Source organism: Pempheris klunzingeri, chromosome 3 (genome assembly GCF_042242105.1).
Source record: "Pempheris klunzingeri isolate RE-2024b chromosome 3, fPemKlu1.hap1, whole genome shotgun sequence".
NCBI classification, from domain to species: Eukaryota; Metazoa; Chordata; class Actinopteri; order Acropomatiformes; family Pempheridae; genus Pempheris; species Pempheris klunzingeri.
The window spans coordinates 14,605,533-14,624,209 of record NC_092014.1 but is presented as its reverse complement, the minus strand read 5'-3'; the positions used below and the strand labels follow the sequence as shown (position 1 = coordinate 14,624,209).

The 18,677-nt window shown below is 42.0% G+C and overlaps 2 protein-coding genes across 2 annotated transcripts; both read left to right on the top strand.

Moving 5' to 3' along the window:
* The first annotated feature begins 1,989 nt into the window (after positions 1–1,989).
* Positions 1,990–11,377, top strand: pde5aa (phosphodiesterase 5A, cGMP-specific, a). Its single transcript, XM_070828369.1, has 20 exons — positions 1,990–2,222; positions 2,454–3,132; positions 3,829–3,912; positions 4,097–4,177; positions 4,366–4,455; positions 4,550–4,702; positions 4,818–4,885; positions 5,017–5,165; positions 5,605–5,780; positions 5,887–5,937; positions 6,528–6,677; positions 7,043–7,171; positions 8,342–8,436; positions 8,539–8,626; positions 8,991–9,091; positions 9,197–9,274; positions 9,375–9,438; positions 9,540–9,614; positions 10,802–10,885; positions 11,198–11,377. The coding sequence occupies exons 1-20, from the start codon at positions 1,990–1,992 to the stop codon at positions 11,375–11,377; spliced, it is 2,808 nt and encodes a 935-aa protein (XP_070684470.1).
* Positions 11,378–12,225: 848 nt separating this feature from the next.
* On the top strand, positions 12,226–16,753 carry hpf1 (histone PARylation factor 1). The gene is made up of 8 exons (XM_070828056.1): positions 12,226–12,342; positions 13,238–13,421; positions 14,301–14,487; positions 14,694–14,792; positions 15,166–15,319; positions 15,706–15,793; positions 16,103–16,275; positions 16,431–16,753. Exons 1-8 carry the CDS (start codon positions 12,226–12,228, stop codon positions 16,563–16,565), a joined length of 1,137 nt encoding a protein of 378 aa, XP_070684157.1. The 3' UTR covers positions 16,566–16,753.
* The last annotated feature ends 1,924 nt before the right edge of the window (positions 16,754–18,677 follow it).

Below are 18,677 nucleotides of genomic sequence, written 5' to 3'. Positions count from 1 at the left end.
GCAAATGGTGTGACCTTTGTTAGACATTCAACACACTCATTAGCAAAAACACACGTGTGCAAAGACACACGGCCTAGTCAATGCTGAAGCAAATCCCACAGCTGTAGAGTGGGGGGAAAACAGCTCCAGCAGAGAATATAAATCCTTCTGTAGGCACACAGAAACAAGTAAGGGATGAAGAAGATGTGAGTATGAAAATATTCTCTGCAACATTCACCCCGTGTAGCTCCAGCAGTGGTCGTAAATGCTCCCAAGGTGTGGTAGTCCTCTCTGCCTACTTTCCAGATGCCTGCTGTCACACACACGCACACACACACACACACACACCTCTCAAATAGATAGTCCTTGACGGAGATCAGAGGAGAACGCGATGTCTTGCCTGTGCTGCAGGAGGGAGACAGGCCTCAGCACACCTACCAGTCCGCCTGCTGCTGCCGCTGCTGCTGCTGCTACTGCTATTCCTCCCTGTCTGACCGAGGGAGAGGAGGAGAAGGAGAAGAGAGAAAAGAGAGAGAGAGATAGAGAGAGAGAGAGAGAGCGAGGGTGGTGGTGAGAGGATGAGAGGCAAAGGAGGAGAAAAAAGAGAAGGAGAGAGGGACAGCGAGGAGGATGGAGGTCTGCTGCCTGCTGATGCTGTGGAACTGATTCTGTGCAGCATCCACTGTGTCATGGCAGCCTCCTCCTGGAGCAGCCAATCACGGCACAGCTGTCACTAGTGGATCCACCCACTGCAGATGATAAAAGAGTAAGAAGCCAGCAGAGGGAGCAGTTAGACACTGAGTGGTGTGCAGTTAAACACTGGTAAAATTCAGAATAAAATGTAGGAAGACTTGAATCACACCATAGAGAAATTCTTTAAAAGGAATCAAATGCTCACAAACCATTACCTGATGGTTTACTGGTTTTCTGATCACACAACACTGTTATCTGGCAATCTCAGAGGCTGTCCACCAGTGGAAGGACTTATTTTAGTTACTGACTGTCTGATAAGCTTTTTTCTGTTACAGGACTATTTGGCATTCCTTCAACTAAAAACATTAGTCAGAGCATGTAGCCTTCACGAGCTCTGTTTTGCCCTCTTTCTTACATGTCTACAAGACTTATCTTTAAAATTAAACAGAATTTGACTGATCTTGTCAGCAGCTTTCCATTACTGCCAATTCAGTTCTCCACTCTTTAAATGTACTAAGAGCAGTTACTCCTGACTACCACCTGCACGAACGCTGGCATGGATTTCTTCATGACACCATACTGGTCAGATTTTTACTGAGGGTGTGTGCATGTTTTGGTGTAAAAAAAAAACAAAAGCATGAAAATGGCCTTAAGTTTGTTTTAGGATGATTTTTGACAGTGACAGAAGAGTACCTTGGAGTATTCCTTTTAAAGGAAAACTATTTATCTCTTATGGTACCCACATGTGTTTCTGACTTAAAATGTTTACTGAATCTTGTTTTTAGACACATTTTATGACAGTGAGGCACCTGATCAATCATTTAAGCATTTGTTAAAGAACAATCTCGTAAATTCTAATTTTGCATTATATATATATATATAATATAATTTTGGGAAATCAGTAATGGTAAGGTCACTATATTCCAATCAATAGGTTACAGGCAAAAAAACTTTGAAGGTAGTTTGATGCACTTCAGCAAAGTGTAACAGAGGGACTAACCTATGCGCCAACTCAAGGCCCGAAGTTGGGCCCAAGCCATTAATTATGCAATGAAGTTTAAATCGGCTCCCTTTAATGAATAAAACCACGGTGCCAGATCGGCTAAATAAAGGTCAGGGGATTACCTTGACGCAATCGTTTCCACGGGCTCCTCCACAGACATCCCTCTCACGTCACTTTAGCCTGCCTCACTTCACCCACCAAGGAAGGTGTTTCACCTGGATGACTCATGTAAACTCGGGCTTGTGTTTGGTCGATGTTTGATCGCTTAACTTGAGCGAAGGGAGGCCCTGCCTCTCCTCAGAGAGGAGTAGTTCATGGAGTCTCGCAGCTCGACCCCCGGGACAGAGGAGGAGTCCTACCGCAGGGAGGCAGTGACTGCGCTGTCGGTGGTGAAACACCTGGGCTGGTTCTTCTCCCCGCTGTGGAGCCTCCGCTCCAAGACGCGCCGCCGGAGATTTGGAGACGGTGTGAAAAGCGAGCAGCTGGAGGCATGGCTGGATGACCACTCCGACTATACGAGGGCCTACTTTTTCCGCAGAGCTTCCGCGTAAGATTTTATATCTAAGATATATCTGTTTCCAACTGATCTTAGTGAATATCTTTCTTTGAGAAGTCCTACATGACTAAAATACTATAGTTTTGACCAAAGTGTGCACTTGAATGAATATAGTCTATGTAGATGCTGGCTTTAGAAAACTGCTTCATAATAATGATAAATCACTGCAGCACAGTTTCTTTTCCATAAAAATGTGCATCATGATCTGATTGGTGTGTTCAGGGTCAGTGGTCCACAGGCGGAGATGTCTCCAATTCTGTCCAGGATTCCCAGGAGCTGCTCTGACCAGTCTGACCTGCTCACAAATTCTCGCTATCGCAGAGCTTCCTCTCCACTGGCCAGCTCACACTCCAACATTTCATCCTTAATGGACAGACTCAAACCTTTGGCCTCCAGTCTCAACGCCCCTGAGTGGATGGATCGCTCCAGCCCAGATGTAGTGGGCAGTCACTCTCCTTGCTCTCCCCGCTCTTCACATTTCTCTATTTCACAGTGCCGTCCACTTTCTCCCCTTTACCCCTGCTCCCCTGACCTGCCCAACTCTCCTCAGCCTCTACGTCCCACTCCTACAAAGACTGCAGCCTGTGGCCATGGAGTGTGCTGCCCATGGATGATGGAGCTCTTGAGAGGGGGCCTCAGCTGGATGGGCTCTGTCGCAGAGCTCTGCCAGGGGGCTGTCCTGCACGCGGGGGAGCTGCTGGCGGCAGAGGGTGCCTCCCTCTCTCTGGTAAAGAAAGACTCTATCGGAAGGAGCACCTTGGAGGAGGTGATTGCCCCGTCAGAGTTGGGGTGCTTGAGCGATGGCAACCTTGGCAGCCATGCACACCTAGAGCTGGTGAGGGATATTATGGGATTTGTACTGGCTGCAGGGTCACCACTGAACCCGAGAGACGCATCAGAGGTAAACTTTCAGCGTGACATAGTTGTTGTTGTCATGACTCTGCTTTTTGTAGTAAGCTCAACTGAACACACAACAGATCAACAAGCTTCTACACATAGTGCAGTTGTTAGTTTGTTCCAGGATACAGGTATTCTAAATTAGGAATGAGGACTGTAAACTAAATGAGTCACCCATTTCCAGATTGGCTATTTTTAGATGATGACATGCAATTTCATGGAGTTTGGGGTGTGTGAGGGAATCCGAGGTCGAGCACCTGCTTCTAATCCTTTTAGAGGCTTCTTCAGCCGATTAACCTCTGAGTAATGAGACAGTGATGTTCTCTACTACGCTACAATGTGTCACTCCTTTGCACACTCCCACACAAAGAGAGAAGCACTAAGGGCTTCTGGGAACCCTTCCCTCCTTGTCCTCACCACCAATGTGATCAGGAACCAGTGCCAAGGCCTGGTAGGCTTCCACACCAGATAATCTGCAGTCAGCGTAGGTGTGGATGGGTAGTTCCTAATAACCTGGCTGAGTGTGTCTAAAAACAATATTGACCAAGTAGTTTAAGGACACTGATTATGAACAGAGTAAAATTTGGTGTTTCGTGTTTTACACACACAAATGTGTTGTAATTGAGTAAGAATGAATAAGTGATGTGCTTGTCTACGTTGTCATGTAGCCTACTTAAGAGTTCTTTCTTCTCTTCCTCAGGACCCTAGATTTGACTTGGATGACAACCAGTCATCAAAGATCAGGACTGTATTGAGTGTTCCCATCAAGAACCACAGGGAAGAGGTAAAAGTCGTAACTGTTTTTATTACTTATTTCAATTTGGGTTTATTTGGGCATGCCTCTTTCTTAGTCAGGGTAAACACAAAAACAGTGTCCCATAAAAGTCAGTGGGATTAGTGTCGATATATAGTAGCAGAGGGTTTAACACGGATTGCGTAAGAATAAAACGTCTTCTTTTTGTGAACAGGTGGTGGGTGTAGTGGTAATGGTCAACAAGAGAAATGGCTGCGATGGATCAGTTTCTGTTTTTACCGACGTGGATGAAAAGGTGAGGGATGGGAGGTTAGGGTCTGTCGTATTTTAAGAATTACTACATAGCAGCAAATGTTAGAGCTCTTTTCTGTTGTATGCAATGCGTGTATGTCTCTCATTTTAACGCTAACTATATGTACATTTGGGAGTAATTGCTGTCTGCTAGCAATCAATTTGGGGTAAGTTTTTATTTCTATTGTCCAGGTGCTGTCCAACCATATGGATATGCTGGGGATGATCCTGGATAATGTACAGCTGTATGAGAGCTCAAGACAGGAGGCCAAACGCAGTCAGGTAACACCATCAGAGAACAATGTGAAATCTGTTCATTTCTATGTATGCCTGTGTAATCCATGTATATCTGTGTGTGTGTGTGTGTGTGTGTCAGGCCTTGATAGAGATGGCACAGGTATTGTCAGAGGAGCACTGGTCATTTGAGGTTCTGCTGAGTAAGATGGCTGCCACCATCATGCCCTTCACGCATGCTCAGTACTGCACCATCTTCATCCCCAATGAGCAAACCTCTGCTGTGGACGAAAAGGTGTAGTATCCTATTTGATTCCTTTTTTTGTTTTTTAGAAAACTAGGCATTAAATAATATCTTATCTAATGTACTGTATTTCTGTTCCCCATGTGATTTTTTTTTTTTTTTTCAGGTTTCATTCTCCAGAGTGATCCACCTGGAGTGTGAAGAGCTCGGATCAACCTGCCAGATCTACAGAAGGTTGTGCCTAACAATTTTGTAATACTTGTCGTTAACTAAAATACATTGCAAGTCTTGCTCACAAACAACAACCAAATGATATTTTCTTCATCTAACCACCATAGTGTAAATGGTTTTATATCATTTGTCAGGGAGCGTGACATCAGTGACATAGACCCATCACACGCCCTTCGAACTCTGGTCACCATGGAAACACTTAATATGTCGGAGAGCTCTGAAGAATCAATGAAGAGTCTGATCTGCTGCCCTGTCAGAAATGAGAGGTCTGAAGATGTTATTGGTAAGTGTCTTTTGAGTGGCAGCAGTCATGATGCTACATTATTCATCAGTCTCAGTTACGTGGTATCACATCTCAAACTCTTCTCAAATGCTTCCAAATGTGACTTTATAAACTCTGCCTGCTCCAAAACAGCAGCACAGTCATTCAAGTTTTTTTTGGCACAATGATCATGCCAAATGTTGTTTAGTGTTGACTACCTGGAAAGGGACGTCAGCTGTGATTAAGACCAGCGAAGGGTTTGATTAAATCCTCGAAAAGTAATAGGTCATGTGCTGGAAACACAGAAGAGATATAGTTAGATGCAGTTATTTCTAATATTCCTCCCCAAACTATTCCTTGATCTCTAACCAAAGTCCAAACAGCCCAACCCCCCCACACACTGGTTAGACAGTAAGCTGACACACAGACTAACAATGGGATGTTTCTTACTCTCACATAGCGGTGTGCCAGCTGATGAACAAAAGGATCAGAGACTCCGATCAGATGGAGACCTTTAACCGATATGATGAGCGCCTGCTACAGGACCTTGCCGTGTACTGTGGACTGGCTCTGCAGTATGCTCAGGCCGTGCAGGTCACTGAGGAGCGGAGGGCGAGTATAGAAGTCACACAGGAGGTGGGTCACCCCCTTCTTCTACTCACATCTTTAGCTTAGAGCCAAGCAAACCTGTTCAGGCAACTTAAAATGTTGAGGGTTTCTGTGTTCACTGCTCCTCTCACAGGTTCTTGCCTACCACATCACTGCCGCAGAGCAGGAAATCCAAGCACTGCAGGTGATTCTTAACTTTCTTTTGTAGATATTAACACTTTCTGTCAGTCCAGTCTAGGCTTGCTACAGCTCCTGGCCTCACCATGGTTTATCACACTTGAAAATAAAAGGCAATCTTTACAAGAAAGAGGACAAACTCTCTTAACTTTTCCCCTTTCCTTTATCTTCCTTCTCCATGCTCTACATCCATCCTTTTTTTAGTTCCTCTTGGCCACAGTTTCCTCCCTCACTCTCCCTGCAGTCCTGCCACTTCACCAGTAGTCCTGGAAACACCCCTCAGTTTATTTCTGTCGGTCAGATTAACTGGCTCTTGATTAGCTGCTATCAATGCCTGTGGGTGGCAAAGGTGAGGGTGACCTTCTCACCCACATTAAACCTGGACCTGTGTTTCCCAATCCTGGTAGGCCAGGGCAGTGGGCCTCCAGGACCAGGACTGGGAAACACTCACCTAACCCTAACCCCTGCATGTACGCTGTGTGGGAAAGAGGCAGAAAAAATAAATCAGGTGTTCTCAGTTGTGTCTGTGGGTGGATGACTGTTCTTTGCCTGTGAGCGTTTATTTCAATAGCTCCTTTTGGTTTCCTTTTTTTTTAGGAGGCCACTATTCCTTCTTCTGAATCGCTGCATATTCTCGACTTCGATTTCTCTGATTTTGGTCTGCTAGAAGAAGACCTGACCACTCAGGCCACCATTCGTATGTTCCTGGACCTCAATTTGGTGCAGGAATTTAATATTGATTACAAGGTAACTGATCTTCTGATAATTAGGGTCCATGGCAACAGTTGTCTGTCTGTTAGACTTTGATAGAAACAATATGAACATTATTGGTTTTTTTTTATGCATCTCTAACTGCCCCTCATACTAAATGAGCCTCTTTGAGCCTCTCAGTTTTTTTCAAAATTTTGGGGGGTTTTGAGTTAATCAGTTCAGTTCAGCATTGTTACATCTGATTTATGGGAAGATTTAGTTCACCTCCAAGAGTTTCACTGTCTGCAAATTGAACCAGAAAAGTAAAAGCCTAATAAATTCACATCATTCTGACTGATCCCTGGAGACTGTGATCACCCTTCAGTTATTTACCACCTTTTGTACACGTCTCTTTTCTCTAGAGTCTCTGCCAGTGGGTACTGACTGTGAGACGTGGTTACAGGAACAACGTGCCTTATCACAACTGGAGCCACGCACTGAGCACTGCTCAGAGCATGTTTGCTATGCTGATGGCCACAGATCAACTCCAGGTTAGTGCATGTTTGCATCTATGTGTGATTATTCTTATTTGCACGTTCAATATCTTTAAAAAAAAGCTAAACTAAAATGCAAAGATAATAATGTAACTTTTTATAATGTAACTGCTTAGCAAATACATCAGAGTGCTGATTGGTCACATAGCCAATATTTGCTGAATGTTTAAAAGTGGCAGGAACTTATTTCTCATGTCTCATTTAAATAGTCAGGGAATGTGATATGGGCCTTGAAAATGTTGTGCGTTTGGGTGACAACTGACTATGTGGAGCAGTCATATATTAACAGATGCATCATGTTGATGAATGCCTAGTGAATCATGAGTTCAGCTATTCTAAAGTTTGAGTAGGAGTCATTTAAGGACTGCAGGTTTTCCCTGGTACAGAGCACTCTTAATTATTTGAGAGAGGATTAATTTTAGACCTCCCCAAAACCTCTTAACAGCTTTCAACAGGGATCACACTAGTGACCTCTGCTGCTCACTTATTTTAGTCCCTCTCGCTCTCTATTTACGTGATTAATTGTGACTGTGTATTATAGTGCTGTGAAACAAGTCACTTCATCCTGTTTGATGTGTCAGTGTTTTATACAGTGGTTGTTTTAGTGGGGGTGTTTGGATGACACTAAGGGAACTTTGGGGTTTTTGTCATTTTTTTTTAATTTACAGGCATTTGTGTGAAATATAAAAATAGTTAAAATATAGAAAAGCATGTATGTAAATTTCATATTCATGAGTTTGGTCAGATCTTTGGATTCTTTGGGTATGATATGGCCTACTCATGCAGAACAGAATTAATTTTAAAATTCTTTATTAAATTGCTAGAAGTTGGTCTTTAGGCTGTTATATTTCATTTCAGCCACACATCAGCATCCATTTTGTTTGGGTCAGCTTAACGTAGACTATCCTAGGTTAGGTTTATGGGCTAATTTGGTGTTATACTTTGTGGCTTTATTCTTGAAAGACACAATATAAGTATGCTTCATTTTACTTTAATACAGAATCACTGTGAAATGGTTTTTGCCTTTAATTCAAGAGCCTTGAGGATACACCCTGACAAAAACGTACAAAACAACAGGCTTTTCTGTAGAACAGTGAGGAAAATAACTTTCTTTTGCTATTTCTGTCTCTCTTTCTCTCTTTCCATCTCCTTCTGTTGGTATTTCAGAACATTTTTTCTCGTCTTGAGATCTTAGCATTGGTGATAGCCACTCTGAATCATGATCTTGACCACAGAGGCGTCAGTAATTCTTACATAGAGAGGTAAACATTACTTCCCCATCTTTCATGTTTAGTCCATTCTCTATTTTAACTCAAAGAACTCATCTGCCAATCTCTCTCTCTCTATCTCTCTCTCTCTGGCAGGAGTCAACAGCCTTTAGCTCAACTCTATGGACACTCTTCTCTTGAAAACCATCACTACAATCTGTGTGTCTTCATCCTAAACAACAGTGTAAGACCTCCATTTATCTTTTCATTCATTCTGCCTGTATCTATCTCTATCTGTCATTCTTAGTCTCTTAATTGATTTTCAACTTAAACTTTGCATGACATACATGCACACGATAGAGAAAATGAAAAATGGGATTAATGTGTTCCTTCAAAAATGTCATACTATGCAAAAGTCTGTTATTTCACCATATATTCTCCAAATGTTGCTAAATCTTTATTTCAACAGTGTTCATTCTTGTCTTATCGGAATAAAAGGCACAATCTTTGTTCTATTAACAGACAGCTTGTTTTTATTCCTGACTGTTTCTGCAAAGTCGTCACTTTACTTCACTCTCTTACCTGCTGTCTCTCTCTTCGTCTCCCAGGGGAGTCAGATTCTCAGCGGCCTCTCCACAGACGACCACAGGACAGTACTACAGATGATCAAAAGGGCAATCCTGGCCACTGACCTGACCGTCTACATGGAGTATGTTAAAACATAATATGTCAAAGTAGTTGTAGGCTAGTCAAGCTCTGTGTTCATTTTGTGTTTGAACAAACATACCCTTAATATTTATGCCTGTCTTTGTAGGAGAAGAAATGAGTTCTTTTCTCTCAGTAAGAAAAGCAGAGTGAGCTGGAAGACTGAGAAACAAAGAGATTTACTGAGGTGGGAATTAAACAATTTAGAATCAGGGACATATGACAATGGTTTCTATGATGGAGGGGGGCAAAAGGATATTTCCTTATGATATTTATCCGCCCCACAGTTCGATGTTGATGACAGCCAGTGACCTCTCTGCTATCACAAAGCCTTGGCCCGAACAAAAAAGGGTAAGACCCACAGAATAGTTTTAATTTGAACACTTCACACTTAATCTGTTAGTCAGTTATAGTTAAAATCAAACTTAATTTCACTCTTCATCACAAAACAGATTGCCAGCCTGGTTGCCATGGAGTTCTTTGCACAAGGGGACAAAGAGAAAGAAGAGTTCAAAATCAAACCCATTGTAAGTCTGCAGATGCTAGCAGGATTTTGTTCTGTTACATTTTATTCTCAAAATATTCTACCTCTATAAAACTTAAACGTACAGTTGTGAATCCAAAATTGAGGGCATGGTCCTATAGCATTGGGGAAACTAGCAAGAGCTGATGGATTTTGAACGTATACAATCAAAAATATCTCAGTCCATGATAGTGAAGAAGACTGGCTGCTGCCCCAGTGGCTCCACGGCAAGGTCTCCCACAACCTCTCTCAGCTTTTTCAGAACGACAATTAAAGAACTCTGTTATACTCCACGATCATATAAAGACAAACAAAATGTGCTTTGTGCTGGGTAATTCATGACAGTGGGCACAGTTTCTCTGCCATTCTTTTGTGACTAACCAGCGAGCTTTAGCAGTAACTCTGCCTGGCCTTGTGGAAGATTGGTCTCACATAATGTGCAGTGAGTGTGTGCAGGTAGGCAGGTAAGTAGTTAGACAAGCAGGTCAATGCGCCATTTAATTTAGACTGAACTGCTATTGGACAGGTTTATTACAGGCCTGTGGCAGCTACAGACACAGGATTTTTAATTTATTTTCTTTTTTTGTAACCCAAACCATTTGATTTATGAATTGCAGTTGGGCTGTTATGAGAATTTTAACAAATATGACTAAAATATTCTAAAGTAAATTACATACCCTGCCTTTAATGTAAAACATCAGTTATTTATCATTACTATCATTTTTTCCACACTCTTCTGTATGGTAAAATAAGAGCGATGTTCATCCTGAAATTGGAATTTTACCCCCTTATTTTCATCTTAATTAAATTCCTGTTGCTAAATTCATTTAATTGAAGGTAACTCTAAAAAGCAGCACACCCACCCAGTAGATGTAAAACCTTAAAAACAGTAGCAAAGAAATGGTAAAATACACAGCTCTCTTTTTGCTGTTCAAGTGCATGGACTTGTGTTTTCTAAGAGGAATGTCTCAGGTGATGGTATTTTAGTCATGGTGGAGTCATGGCTGATTCATTATATTCTTGTTTTTCTACTGACTGCACAAAGTATTTTCATGGGCTGTTGCTGCCTGTCACGCTGCACTTTGAAAACCACAAAAATAATACTGTGTTTGACAAGATCAGCTATACTTGATGTGGCGTCCTATGAAATAATCCTATTCTAACAGCCAGTTTACGCTCTCCTCTCACCAGGACATAATGAACAGAGAAAATAGCACTCGACTGCCATACATGCAAGTTGAATACATTGATGAAATCTGCTATCCGCTCTACAAGGTATGTTATTTCTACACGTGTTGTATGCGTGTGGATGTTTGCATATTTTGGTACATTCATGCATTTATGTGCGTTTGTAAGAAATAGAAACGACACCATTGCTGTCCTATTCTCTTAATAATAATCCTTTTAATGGTCAATTTTGGTACAGCATACTTCACAGCACACTTTACAACTTGAAATTAGATCTCTGTATTTAACCCATCATATGTACACACACATGCCCCACACTCATGCACATGCTCTTATCTTCTGCTCTAATTTCCACTTTTCCATCACTAAAATCATCACACTCCCTGCTGTCTCCCTCAGGCTGTATCAAGACTGTTTGACACTTGCTCCCCGTTGCTGAATGGCTGTAAGAAGAACAGAGAAAACTGGCTGCATCTTACATGGGAAGCAGAGGAAGAAAACAGTGAAAACAATAGTAGTGTAACCCTGGAAATACATAAAGACAATGAGGAAGAGACACAGACAGAGGGAAAGTCATGATTTTTTTTCAGAAGCTTCCATATAATGTGAGGCAATGACTCCAACAAGAAAATATGTAACTTAACTGGATGAATTGGACGCATTTACTCTACATGTGCAGTTATAAGCAATTGTTCCTCTTCCCAGGTATTATGCTGTTCTAAATCTTCTTTGACTTTTATGGTGTGTAATTTCACAGAAGCATATGACTTTAACTGTTACTTTCTGTACTTTTTTGTCTCTGGCATTTTCTGAAGTAACTTCTTTAGAGATTAAACAACAAACTCCTTTACCGTGTGCTCTATTTTCTTCTTTCAACCTCAGGTGTGCTTTAGCTGCCTACTGATCCTCAGGATTTCAGTCATGCACCTAATTTCTGGTATTTATTTGAAGTCACTATTTTCCACAAGAATCACTGAATTCAGAAATTCACTGGGTCAAACTACATGGAAGTTATTGTCAAAACTGCTATTATTTTCTATTAAAATATTTATGTGAAATAAATTTTGTGAGACAGATTTTATTACAATGAATTAATGTGATATTTTATTTAGACAAGCAAATAATAATATGTGACTTTCACTCTCGCACTGATTTTTGGACACATTTGTATTACCATGCCAATTTTCCTTTATAAATAATATATTTTACTTTCAGTCTCAAACATTATATCAAGGAGAAAAAACTACAGATTGCCAACTAACTTGACTATAAAGTTTGTTTCCGGGAAACATTTTAACGTGATTAAAATATTCCTGTAGTTTTTAATGTCTAAGTAAAAAACAGGATGTTCACTGCAGCCTCAGTTTGTCAGGCGTCAGTGGGTTTGGGGCTCTGCGGTGAGCAGCCGCGGCCTCTGGGGGGCAGTGATGCGCTTTAACGCGGCGCAGTTGCTGCCGGTTCTGACCCGCAGAAGAAGACGCCGGGCGAGAGACAAGAGGAAGAAAATGACAGGGCGCGCAAAAAGAAAACCGAAGTCCACTCAGGTAATTGTGCACTGTTTTCACCACCTTCGTTAAGCTGCAGAAACATCCGTGTGACAGTCGGTTTTACCAGGAAAGGCGCAGTGCGGTGCACCGGTTATCATGGCGATAGAGCCGCTTGTGTTAAAGGCTGTCGGCAGAGGTGTTTGGCACGCTGTCTGAGCAGCAGTGGTCAGACGACAACATGGCAGCAGCACTGGCGACGACTGGTGCTGCAAAGCCGCTGCTACACACCCGTTTGTAACATAACGTTTTTATGATGATAGCATCAGCTTTACACACACGTGGGCGGCGGTGAGCACCGGAACATGGACCGTAACTATTTTAGCGTGGTAACGCTTGTAGCAGGGACTGATGCAGGGTCACGGCTGGGTGTGTTGATTTCTTTCGTGCTTTGATCCCACAAAGGCCATAAGTCAGTGCCCTAAGAACTACCAGTGACGTTATTTAGCAAAGTTTCATGCAGCTGTTCGTGAAGATTTTGATTCTTGTTTAAGAGGCTCTTCCAAAGGGGTCGTTTACAGTCCCTAAGCTCTGTTTATAGAGGCGAATAGGACCTTTAGTTGCCCGTCAATTAGTAATAATAATAATAATACAACAACCATGCAATAAATCCTTTTTTATGAGGCTTATAATGATCAGCTTTTGCTTAAATTACAAGTCCACCTTGATGGTTATTTTGGAGGCTGGAGTCTTGTGATGCTACAGATGGACAAACAACAGCCCTGGAATAAATTGTATGGGGTCTTACTACCAGTTATATATCGGAATAGCCTTATGTAATTCAACTTATTGCATGGTTGTTGTATTAAAATACACTAATTGTAGCATGTTGTATCAAATAAACTAGCAATTCAGTGAATAACATTGGTGTTTCTCCCTCAATACATTTGTGTAGGAGTCGGGTCCGGGCAACGGGGAGTTGAAGAAAGCCCGGACTGATGAATCCAAAGCTGTGTCACTGTCAGAGGTGGATTCAGAGCAACGTGATGAGATGGTGCAACTGTACAAACTGCAGATACCAGAGGATCTGTACCACTTCTGGGACTTCTGCAAGGAGCTTTGTCCTGACAGCCCCAGTGGTATGTTCTTTATACTAATGGTGTACCTTACATTAATGCCATACAATAATAGGACAGAAGACGCAGTGGACATTTACTTAGCCATTTACTAGCCAGTGGAAAGCCTGGATGAATGGGCTAGATGCACAAATACTCTATGAGGCTATTTGTAAAAATACACAGCAGCAGCCCTACATTTGAGGAAAGATGTTGACTTTATATTTGTCAGTTTTGCATCAGCAAAGTAGATTCATGGTCAGCTGTTGCTTTGGTTATAACTGCAGCCAGTCAGTGACAGCATTGCTGTTTGGCACACCTTATAATCATTTGGTGTATTAAAGGTAAAATAAATCTGTCAATTCTTCATTACAAGTTTCAATGATTTTGTGTGACCAACAGTCAGACAGTCCACACTTATCAAAGAGGGACTGAGCCGTGAAATCTAAGTGTTTCAGATGCAGGAACCAGAGCACCAGAAAATTGTGGAATCTTTCTAGTTTCATTGTCATTACAGTAATTTATTAATTTTCTTTCCAGACTCGGCAAGATGAAAACCCTCTTTAGGATTTTCAGCACAAGCATAGATCTACACACAGAAATCATCAGTAATGGATGGAGCATGTGCTCTTTTTCTCATATAATTTCCTGCTCCAATATTAAACTTGTGTTTTATGGCAAGGGAAGCAACTGTAAGAATTTGGTTCCTTAAACGTTTCTTTGAGCTGTCTCAGGTTTTGTGTTTTGCATTTCCTCAGAAAAATAGTGCATGTATATAAATGCACTGTTGCAATGTTTATGAAAATAAGTATCAGAGCCATTGGTAAAATCCTAAACCTAATGTCTGTATGCCAATTGATCTCTGTATCCATGTGTTACGTTTATTCATGTTAATCTGTATAGGTGCTTTGAAAGACACGCTGGGTTTGCAGCTGGTTGGTCCTTTTGACGTTCTAGCAGGAGCTCACAAAAACTCCAAGAATCCTCAGCCCAACTTCCACCTTCACTGGAGGTATTTTTATGACCCACCAGAGTTTCAGACCATCCTCCAGGGGAGTGACGATAGTCAGCATCACATCGGCTACTACAGGTATAATACACACCACTTGTGGCCATCTGAGGTCTGTGAAGGTGTTACACATATGCAGAGCCATTTTGACTGCTTTTATAACAATGCTGTTCTCAGTACACCATCAGCAGTGAGGAATACAATCTAGCTAGTGACGGGCTGATAGTATGAAAGCAGTTACTATATCTACATGTGCAATGAGTTTTATTGTTTCCAAAATCCACCAGAGATACTCCAGACTCCCTTCCTTCATTTGTTGGGGAAAATGAAGCCAAGAAAGGTTACACGATTACTCAGATGGGAGACAACGTGTTTGCTGCTGTCCTGTGAGTACTTACCACAACATATTCACCATACAGAAACATTTTCCATATGTGTGGTCAATTTCAGCCATCTGATCAAGAAAGGAAGTTACAAAATGAGAAAAACTTTTTTGAACGTCCATATGAGATGGATATAAAGATCTGGTACTGGTAGTTATGTTTAAATATTGTATTGCATGATCAAATTGAGTACACTGAACAGATGAGAGGTCATAAAAGGTGACCGGTGCCTCCCTACCTATTATGATAATTCACCGTATTGTGTTTGCGTGTCTTTGTCTTCATATTATTGAATAAGACTTTTTTTCCCGCACTGTCTTCCTCCCCCCGTGCATGTCTGACCTACTGCCGATCCCTTGGTTCCCTCCTCCGTCAGTCTGCATCTATTGAAAAAAAGGAAAGCGAGGGGCAGCAAAAAACAAGGAGGAGAAGCTTTGGAAACCTTGGAGGCACAGCTCAGAGACAGGGCTGAGACTCTGGGCTTGTCTCTAGAGCAGAAGACCAAAGGCATGAAGCAGAGGGACAAGAAGGTAACATATGGAGCAAACAGTGGTATTATCTCCCCCATATTGTTTTAGGACCTCCCCCGTAACTCTCCTGATGTCTACTTCACATGTTGCTTTGTCACTAGGATTGCACATTTAAAACCACTACAGTGGATTAGCTCAATACTATGTACTGCTTTGTTTACCACATTATTCAAATCAGTAAGCACCTACAAGTAAACCCCTTGCATTTGGAATACAGTCTATAGTGGTTTCAATGGACCGTCTTGGTGCAATCGCCGTGGTTAAACTTACTGCTGTTTTGGAATAACCACCGCGTCCAATAATAGTATTATTTGTTCAAAACAAAAAAAGTCTTGTGCACCAAGTTGCCACTAGTAGGTAATAATTAACATCTTGTCACACTATAGGTGGTCACCAAGACGTTCCACAGCGCCGGCATCGTCGTACCTGTAGACAAGAATGATGTGGGATACAGAGAACTACCAGAAACAGATGGTGAGTTTATATACTGTATCTGTAGTAATCCACCTCGATCATTCATTAAAGGTGTGTTTACCACAGTCTCACACACACACACACACAATCCAGTTATTTTACTATTTGAGTTACACTGTGCTATTTTAAAATGTTATATTTGTGTTTTATTGGCAATCGAGTCTGTTATTACTCAGGCTACATATTTGTTGTGATAAGAAGATGCCCTTATGTAAGCACATTTTTAAGGTTTAAAACATGTTAAATTCCAGCTATCTAACCTATGACTTATGACTAGGTATTAATTTTTCTCTCTCCCCCTTTACCCAGCTGGACTGAAAAAGATCTGCAAGGCAATAGCCGAAGCCCAGAATGATGAAGAGCGCATCAAAGCCTTTGGACCTCTCCAGGAGATGATCACATTTGTTCAGTTTGCCAACGATGAGTGTGACTATGGCATGGGCTATGAGCTAGGAATAGACCTCTTCTGTTACGGATCCCATGTGAGTCTCATGAAGTGGTGCACAAATGCCCTTCAACACTTTCACACTCAGAGATTTAATTTTACGGCACACTGTCTTTTTGAGTGTTGCTAAACCACTCAGATCGTAGTTGAAAGAAATACATTATTCATCTTTGTTTTCCTGACTGTCTCCAGTATTTCCACAAGGTCATCAAGCAGCTTCTGCCCATGGCCTACAGCTTACTGAAAAGGAATTTATTTGGGGAAATTCTGGAGGCTCACCTCTCCAACCGCAGCCATGATGACCTGGACCAGCTCTCCACACAATAAAAAGACTCAGAAGTACACTTCATTTGTAGCTCTTATAAGCTTTTCCCACCATTTGTCCTTGTCCTCTGTTGTTTGTTATTGTTAATGTTTCATTGGTGGTTTTGGTGCTGCTGTCATTGATTTGAACCAGTTCAATGATATCTTGTTTGTAAAAGGTAGATGTCTAATAAAGTATTTTTATATATTTACCCGTCCTAAGATGATCTTAGTGAATCCTCAAAGGAATGAGTTTATATCTAGATTGTGCAAAAGTTATTATGTACGCTGTAACTTAGCTTATTTTTAAATTTAGATCATGAAGGCAGGATGTATTTTACATTTGGCTCGGCCACTTCCATGATGGGTAATCTTATAAAACATGGCTTGTAGGACAAAATTGTCTAGAGTGTGATGCCATGCAGTGGAAACAGAGGGCAGTGTTGCATATGGATGAAATGAGCATCATCAAACATCTTACTGGTTGAGTCATCATGTCCCATAGTCAAGATAAATTCTGCAGTCAGTCACACTAATGGAGTAGAAGCTTTACATGGATCACTACTGAGCTTGTGGCTTTAGGTTCTGGAGATGTCATGTATCCAGTGTCTGACCTGGTTATTTGTGATGTGGGAGTTGCTGCGTACAGGAGACAAAACAGAACCCTCAGGATCATGGCCAAATTAACCTGTTTTCCGGCCAAGGGACATACACATGCTGTTGGGTCCCTAATGCCTCAAAGTTCCCATCAAGTACAGTAGACACAAATTACCATAGATCTCCTCAGATTGTGATTTAACACAATTTATGTAGAAAAATATACCATGTGAGCATATACAGGCCCCTCAAACTTACAGAACAGGGCCACAATACTACATAATAATGGAGGACCCAGTTTACTTTAGTCTCATATTTTGATCTTTCACTTATCTTTCGCTTCATCTAAATTAAAATAAGTTCTGACCTGGAAGGATATGAATCAACTCTGAAGACCTCACTCTAAACAGTGACAAGCTTTTGTCTGTTTCTCTGCCCTTCTCTACTTGAGTCATGCTTTTTTTTTTTTGAAAAGTCACTTAAACGTTTTTTTTTTCCCCTGTCAACCTCCATTAAATTTGTAGCTCAATGAAGACACCCAGACCAAGGTGGAGCCTTAAGATAGGAAGATTACATTAAGTCAGCCCAACCCAATGTGACTGGGTGTAATGATTTCATATTAGAGTGAGCTAACTCAAAGTTTTCATTGAATCACGCGACATGGACCACACTGTTAATTTCCCTGTCTTAAGACATTACTGCTGCAGGAGCACTCAAGGGTGGGGACAAAAAGCTAAATAGGAGTGTACTACTGGATGGCGGTGCGTTCAGGGGCCATTGGTTGGGAATGGTTTAGTCCGTTTAACAAAAACAGACCTATTTCACAATGTATCTGTTTTTATTAATGGAATCAAATGGAGCAGAGATAGTTTTCTCAGTGCTTAAGAAAAGATGGGTGAACATGTTGTGTTTCAGTTGCGTGGGAAATGTATATTCATTGAATTACTCTAATTAGTCACATTAAGCTATCAACCAATCACAACGTAATTCAAATCGCTTTTATAACCGCTCATTGCCCTCAATACATCGTATTTTATCGACTGAAGTGTCAGAAAATTACAGCTAATCGTCCCAATCGTGGTGCGTTAGCGACCGTTTTCGACCGTCCCTGAAGGCGGCATTGATCCTGCGGAGTTTCGGGGACGCGCATCTGACGCACGTTCACGTGTCCACACACATACACACGCAGGCATACAGCAGCACACTGGGAGCATCCCCGAGCGGAGGGATCGCTCGTTTTCAGGTTTGACAGCCAGGAAGAATCCCTGTCTTGTGTTTTGTCACCTTTGATAACAGACTGCCTCCGACGCCGCAGGATGACCCCGGGCCCCGCCGGGCCTTCTGGATTCTGAGGCCCGCACAGAGATCCACCTTGCACCGGCAGAAGGACCCTCAGTGACCGCGTCGCCTCCAGCTGCAGCCAGACGGAGACGGGATGTCAGTCACCCCCGAAGAGAGCCGCTCCAGGGGCGGCGGCTCCGACAGCGACTTGAAAATGGCTTCTTCGAGCAACACGTCCCCGGAGGGTGGACCTCCACC